Source organism: Arachis stenosperma, chromosome 6 (genome assembly GCF_014773155.1).
Source record: "Arachis stenosperma cultivar V10309 chromosome 6, arast.V10309.gnm1.PFL2, whole genome shotgun sequence".
NCBI lineage: Eukaryota > Viridiplantae > Streptophyta > Magnoliopsida > Fabales > Fabaceae > Arachis > Arachis stenosperma.
The window spans coordinates 50,352,694-50,359,708 of NC_080382.1; the positions used below are offsets into that span (position 1 = coordinate 50,352,694).

Below are 7,015 nucleotides of genomic sequence, written 5' to 3' on the forward strand. Positions count from 1 at the left end.
GATCGATGGTATCCATAGATCTATCTACTGCCAGGTTGTGCTATAACTCTGAGAACATCGTCCCAGTCAAATTTGTATGTCTGGCATTGAACAGAGGCTTCTTGAAATGCGTCCAATCCTTCAGGGGCAGAGGCAATATTTAAACCTTGCTAAATGGCCTCTTCAGTTATGGGGACTTGCTTCTGACGGATATGGACAGACTACAGTGTTGGCATGTAAAAATTGGAGTAGAATTCAACTACCCATGATAGATTAACCTACCATGGCTGTCTTCGTAAGAATTCCCATTGTCTTCGCTTGATGCGGGGTTCAACAAATTTGATGATGTGGGTCGGGAGGATCAGTAGGTATTCATTGTTATAGTTCTGCCCAGCCAGTATGGGGAACATCTGCTCACAGTAGCGGTTGGTGAACCGCGCAGCGTCCTTTGTGGGAAAGGATTTCTCTTTTTCATCGAAAGCATAAAAGTGAACATGCAGGTAACCCTTTTAAGAAATAATATTAATTGTCAAGATATTCCTTAATATACTCACAAGCAAAATATAGAAGAAAATACTCACCCAATTAAATATCTAACACCAAACAAAAGAATGTAAAAAGAAAAAGAAATAAAAAGAAAAAATAGATAATGAAAAAAAAAGAAAAGAAAGAGAAAAAGGAAGAAGAAAACATAAATAAAGAGAAAAAGAATAATGGAAAAGCAAAGAACCTTGATAATGGATGTGAAAAATAAGGGAGCAGAGAGTAAAAAGTGAGGAATAATAAAGAAGGAAGAAGGGAGAAAAAAGAAATAAGAAGGGATAAGATAAATTAGGATTGGGGAAGAAAAGATAAGATATCTGGCGCTGATCTGGATAAGCTGTGCGTCGCATGTGGCGCAGACGCATGGGCCATGCGGTCGCGTGGTTGGTGAGAAATTCAAGTGACGCGGTCGCGTGGGTGACGCGGACGCGTGAATGGCCTTTATTTAAATAATGATGCAGACATGTAGGGCACGCGTTCGCGAGATAGGGCTTGTGCTTCCAGCACAACTCCATCCCCATTCCATCATAACATTCTGCCAGACACCTAATTACGTCGAAATAGCAGGGTCACGCGTGCGCGTGAGTGACGCACTCGTGTGGAAGGCGGATTTCGCAAGTGACGCGGACGCGGCAGGGACGCATTCGCGTTGGGGTGTTTGTGCCTATGGCACACCTCCAGCCAAGCTCCCGCGTGACTTTCTGTTCAATTTCCCTTTTTTTTCGCTGATGCACCTATGACGCGGACGCGTCACGTGCTTCCCCTCTTTTTTTTTATGCAGAATGCGAATGCAGATGTAGACTAAGTGCAGAGGTTATGAGAAGAGTCATTAAGCAAAATTAAAGTAGAAAATGAGAAAGAATAAAACTAAGATTGAAACGAAACGATCATACCATGGTGGGTTGTCTCCCACCTATCACTTTTCTTTTACGTCCTTAAGTTGGACGGTCATTAGGCTCATTCTGCTTCTGTTGGTGGGTCTTCCAGGAGGAATACCTCTAGCTCTTTGTGATCCTTCATCTTCTCACCATGATAAAGCTTTAGGCGGTGTCTATTGACCATAATGAATTTGGAGCTAGAAGGATGATGCAGGTGAAAAACTCTGTATGGCTCTGCCTTCTCTACTCTGTAGAGGCCTTCCCATCTTGATCTCAGTTTGCCTGGCATAAGCCTCAGTCTGGAGTTGCAAAGAATAACTAATTCCCCTGGTCTGATTTCTCTCCTTTTTATGTGCTTGTCATGGACGGCCTTCATCTTTTCCTTCTATTGCCTGGAGTTGTCATATGCTTCTAGGCGAAGGTTCTCTAATTCTGCTAGTTGCAGCTTCCTTTCAGTACCAGCTTCCTTATAATTCATGTTGCATTCCTTTACAGCCCAGAAGGCCTTGTGTTCCACTTCTACTGGAAGGTGGCAAGCCTTACCGTACACTAAGCGGAAGGGGATTATCCCAATGGGTGTCTTGTACGCTATTCGATATGCCAAGAGCACATCTTTTAACCTATCACTCCAGTCCTTCCTATGAGGCTTTACTATCTTCTCCAAAATGCGTTTAATCTCTCTGTTAGACACTTCTGCTTGCCCATTGGTCTGGGGATGATAAGCTGTTGCTACTTTGTGAAGAATCCCATGCTTCTTCAGTAATGCTGTGAGTCTCCTGTTACAAAACTGAGTGCCTTGATCCCTCACGATTGCTCGTGGTGATCCAAAGCGACAGATAATATGGTTTCTAAAAATGGAAACAACTCTGTTATCATCATCAATATGGGTAGGAATTGTTTCCACCCATTTAGAAACATAATCTGCAGCTAACAGTATATAAAGGTAACCATTAGAGTTTGGAAATGGACCCATGAAGTCAATGCCCCAAACATAAAAAATTTTACAGAAAAGCATAATTTGTTGAGGAATTTCATCCCTCTTGGATATATTACCAAACCTTTGGTATGGGGAACAAGATTTACAAAAGGAAGCAGCATTTTTAAAAAGAGTAGGCCACCAGAATCCACAGTCCAAATTTTTTCTAGTCGTTCTTTGAGGGCCAAAATGTCCTCCACTCTCGGAAGAGTGGCATGCCTCTAAAATGGACTGGAATTCTGATTGGGGTACACACCTTCTAATTAATTGGTCAGCACCACACCTCCATAAATATGGATCATCCCATATATAATATTTGAACTCACTTTTCAGCTTTTCTCTTTGATGCTTATTAAAATTGGGAGAGAAAGTATGGCTAACTAGATAATTAGCTACGGGTGCATACCAAGGAGTTACTTCAGATACTGCATGCAAGCTATCAAATGGAAAAGCATCATTGATAGGAGTAGAATTATCCTTAATGTGCTCAAGGCGACTCAAGTGGTCTGCCACTAAATTCTGGTTACCACTCCTATCCTTAATTTCTATGTCAAATTCTTGCAGCAATAGTATCCAACGTATCAACCTTGGTTTGGACTCTTTTTTAGCTAATAAATATTTCAGAGCTGCATCGTCCGAGTACGCTATTACCTTAGTACCAAGTAAATAGGCTCAGAATTTATCCATAGTAAAAACAATCGCAAGAAGCTCCTTTTTCAGTAGTAGTGTAATTAGACTAAGCAGCGTTTAAGGTCTTAGACGCATAAGCTATTATGAAAGGATCCTTACTGTCGTGCTGAGCCAGTGCTGCTCCTACTGCATGGTTGGAGGCATCACACATAATCTCAAAATACTGGCTCCAGTCTGGTCCTCTCACAATTGGGGCTTGAGTCAGGGCAATCTTCAGCTTATCAAATGCTTGCATGCAATCCTCACTGAGCTCAAACTCAATATCTTTCTGCAGTAGTCTGGATAAAGGTAATGCTACCTTACTGATGTCCTTAATGAATCTCCTGTAGAAACCTACATGGCCAAGAAACGAACGGACTTCTCTCACAGAGGAGGGGTAAGGAAAACTAGAAGAATCCCTTGTCTAATACAAGGTTTGAACTAACACACCTGTCTAATACTTTGTTTAAATTATCCAAGCAAAGTTTAAAGGAATCACCATATACGCTAAAATCATCCCTAAAAACCTCCATATAGCTCTCAATGAGATCAGAGAAAAGACTCATCATTCATCTTTCGAAAGTAGCTGGTGCATTGCACAAGCCAAAGGGCATTCTCTTGTAAGCATAAGTTCCAAAGGGACATGTAAAAGTAGTCTTTTCCTGATCCTCAGGAGCTATATGAATTTGAAATAGCCTGTATAACCATCTAAAACGCAGTAATAGAGTTTACCTGATAGGCGATCAAGCATTTGATGAATAAATGGCAAGGGATAGTGATCCTTACGAGTGGCTTGGTTGAGATGCCTGTAGTCAATGAACACTCTCCATGAATTCTGCACTCTAGTTTTTAGGAGTTCTCCATGCTCATTCTTTACTATTGTGACTCCAGACTTCTTGGGCACCACCTGGACTGGACTGACCCATTCACTATCTGAGATGGGGTAGATAATATCTGCTTCAAGTAGCCTGGTCACTTCTTTCTTGACAACTTCTAAGATGGTGGGATTCAATCTTCTCTAGAGTTGACGGACAGGCTTTCATCCCTCTTCTAAGAATATTCTGTGCTCACAAACTTGAGGGCTGATGCCTACTATATTCACCAAGCTCCACCCAATTGCTTTCTTGTGTTGTCTCAACACACTGAGCAGCTGCTCCTCCTGTTGGGAAGTGAGTTCCCTTGCAATGATAACTGAGAATCTCTGATTATCCTCAAGGTAAGCATACTTGAGGTGTGGAGGAATGGGCTTCAATTCCAATTTTTGCTCATGGCTAGGCTCTGGATCATCCGGGGTTATTGATAATGGTAAAGTGTCCTCATTATGTTCAGAGGGTGTCCCCACACTTGGATGTTGCTCCAAGTGTTTCTCTTCTACTTCTTCTTGGTGAACTTCAGCTACAGTTTCATCAATGATGTCGTACTGGAAGATAGAATGATCTTCCGGAGGGTGCTTCATACCTTCGTTCAAACTGAAACTCACTGCTCTCCCATCTATCTCAAAGGAATAAGTTTCTGAGAATGCATCCAGCTTGAATTTTGAAGTCTTCAGGAATGGTCTTCCAAGTAGGATTGACGACGGTCTTCCTAAATCATCAGGGGTCATTTCCAGGATATAAAAATCGATGGGAAATGTGAGTACCTTAATGATCACTAATACATCTTCAACAATTCCAACTACTGTAATAATACTTTTATCTAGTAACACAAAATGAGCTGCCGACCGTTTTAAGGGAGGGAGCCTCAAAACATCATATATAGACAACGGCATTATACTAACACATGCTCCTAAATCACACATGCAATCAAAAAATAATACACCTCCAATGGTACAGTTAACCATGCATGGACCTAGATCACTACATTTTTCAGGTATACCTCCCATTAAAGCAGAAATAGAACTACCTAAAGGAATAGTTTCTAATTCATTAATTTTAACTTTGTGTATGCATAAATCTTTCAGAAACTTTGCATATTTAGGTACTTGTTGAATAACATTAAAAGGGGGAACAGTTACCTCAACCTTTTTTGAAAATTTCTACCATTTTGGGATCAAGTTCCATCTGCTTTATGGATTTCCATGCAAGGTGTGGAAATGGGATAGGAATGTCGCCATTTGCAGCTTCTTCTTCCTTTGGTGCTTCATTCCTAGGGTGAGGTATTTCTTCTTCAACCAAGTCTTGCACTTCATCTTCTTCAACTTCCTCCACTTTAACCATGTCCTCCATTGGGGCGTTGTCTAGTGAGCTTGGCTCCTCTGGATTCCTCTCTTGCAGTGTGGTTCTGGACCTCAAAGTGATGGAATTGATACCTCCCTTGGGGTTGGGTAAAGGTTGAGAGGGAATTCCACTGGAGTTTGAAGGTTGGTTGTTGGAGTTATTTAGTAATCCAATCTATGAGATAAGAGCTTGCAAGGTAGAGTTCAGACCGTTCATGGTAGAAGTAAGGTTGTTCTCCATGGTTTTCTGTCTTTGATCAATTGAGTGTAGTAACTCGTCATTAGACGAGGAAAGGGGGGTAGGTAATCTGAGGGGTCTGCTATTGGTTATTTTGAGGTGCTTGGGACTACCTTTGGTGAGGTGCTCTATAAGGCTATTTCTGGTTCTATTGTCTATTGTTATTATTCCACCTCTGATTCCCATTGTTGTCTCTGCCTCCTCTATTATAGTTGTCCCTCCATCCCTGGTTGGAATTATCTCTCAAACCCTGGTTGGAGTTGTCCTGCCAACCTTGGTTAAAGTTCCAACCCTGGTAGTATCCTTGATTCAGGCGGTCATAGAAATTGTGAGTAGCTGCCAAGGTGTTGTCCTCATGTTGGAGCTGTGGACATTCATCAATGTAATGACTATAATTAGCACATAATCCGTATACTTTCTGAGGAACCAGTTGTTGACTACGTTGTGGTGAAGGGGGTTAAGACTACTACTGGCCCAGATGTATCTGCTTCAGTAGGTTGGTCATCTTACATATTGATTGTGTGAGAGCAGTATTCTCGCTGCTAGAGGAAACCTCTGCCACAGCCTTGGGGTGGTTGTTCCTGTTGCGCTTGTGAGTCCGAGCAGACTCAGCCAGGTCGGCGATCAGTTGCCATACTTTATCTGTGGTCTTGTACTTTTTCAGAGAACCATTGCTTGCACCATCTAATGTAGTCTTATCTTGAGGCTCCATGCCTTGTGTGAAGTAGCCGATCAACACCAACTTGTCAATCTTGTGGTGGGGGCATGCGTCTAAAAGATTAGTGAAGCGCTCCCAGTACTCGTAGGGAGTCTCAGATTCGCCTTGGATGATCATTGAAATCTCTTTCCTTAGTCTATCAGTAACTTCAGCTGGAAAGTACTTTTCTAGGAATTCTCTCCTGAGCGTATCCCAGTTAGTAACAAGTGCTTCAGGTTGAGTATAGTACCATTCCCTCGCCTTTCTCTTAAGAGAAAACGGGAAAGCGGCTAACAGAATAGAAGTCTCAGATGCACCATTACGCCTAACAGTAGAACAGGCTGTCTGAAAATCTCTGAGGTGCTTGAGAGGCTCTTGAGCAGGTAAGCCGTGAAACTTTGGCAGTAGATTAATTAGTGCAGTCTTCAGTTCAATATCTGAACCCAGATTTAGATTACGTGCTTGGAAGGGTGGTAATGTAAAATTTGGAGCTCCTGCCTCCTGAAGAGTAATCCTCCTGGGAGCTGCCATGTCCTCTGCGTTCAAATCCACAGAATCAGTAGAAAGGGAGCCTGTTTCTTCCTTAAATGACGTTTCAGATTCGTCCTCAGAAAGGACTAACCGACGCCGAGCCTAACTTATGCGTGAGATAGTTCTTTCAATTTCAGGATCAAATACGGGTAGGCTTAGATTAGGTAGTGAACGAGTCATTCAATGAAAGAGACATACAACTCATGGTAATAAAATAAAAATAAAATAAGACGCAAATAAAATAAAAATCCAACCAATAAATTAGCACACTGTTGCAACTCCCCGACAA

General features: G+C 41.9%; 2 protein-coding genes across 2 annotated transcripts; both read right to left on the minus strand.

Annotated features, from left to right (window-relative positions):
* Nucleotides 1-257: 257 nt before the first annotated feature.
* Nucleotides 258-2,373, minus strand: LOC130934026 (uncharacterized). Its single transcript, XM_057863614.1, has 3 exons — nucleotides 1,793-2,373; nucleotides 1,519-1,699; nucleotides 258-485 (listed from the first exon to the last, which is right to left on the minus strand). The coding sequence occupies exons 1-3, from the start codon at nucleotides 2,371-2,373 to the stop codon at nucleotides 258-260; spliced, it is 990 nt and encodes a 329-aa protein (XP_057719597.1).
* A 3,273-nt stretch (nucleotides 2,374-5,646) lies between these two features.
* On the minus strand, nucleotides 5,647-6,726 carry LOC130934027 (uncharacterized). Its single transcript, XM_057863615.1, has 2 exons — nucleotides 5,969-6,726; nucleotides 5,647-5,887 (listed from the first exon to the last, which is right to left on the minus strand). Exons 1-2 carry the CDS (start codon nucleotides 6,724-6,726, stop codon nucleotides 5,647-5,649), a joined length of 999 nt encoding a protein of 332 aa, XP_057719598.1.
* Between the last annotated feature and the right edge of the window lie 289 nt (nucleotides 6,727-7,015).

Excerpts from the sequence above, each read along its gene's own strand:
- LOC130934026 (XM_057863614.1), bottom strand. The coding sequence starts at position 2,373 with ATGGGTCCATTTCCAAACTCTAATGGTTACCTTTATATACTGTTAGCT. Across the intron at positions 1,700-1,792 it reads GAAGCATATGACAACTCCAG|ACTGAGGCTTATGCCAGGCA; the intron begins GCAATAGAAGGA and ends TTGCAACTCCAG. Across the intron at positions 486-1,518 it reads AGGATCACAAAGAGCTAGAG|GGTTACCTGCATGTTCACTT; the intron begins GTATTCCTCCTG and ends ATTTCTTAAAAG.
- LOC130934027 (XM_057863615.1), bottom strand. The coding sequence starts at position 6,726 with ATGGCAGCTCCCAGGAGGATTACTCTTCAGGAGGCAGGAGCTCCAAAT. Across the intron at positions 5,888-5,968 it reads AAGCAGATACATCTGGGCCA|TCATTACATTGATGAATGTC; the intron begins GTAGTAGTCTTA and ends TGCTAATTATAG.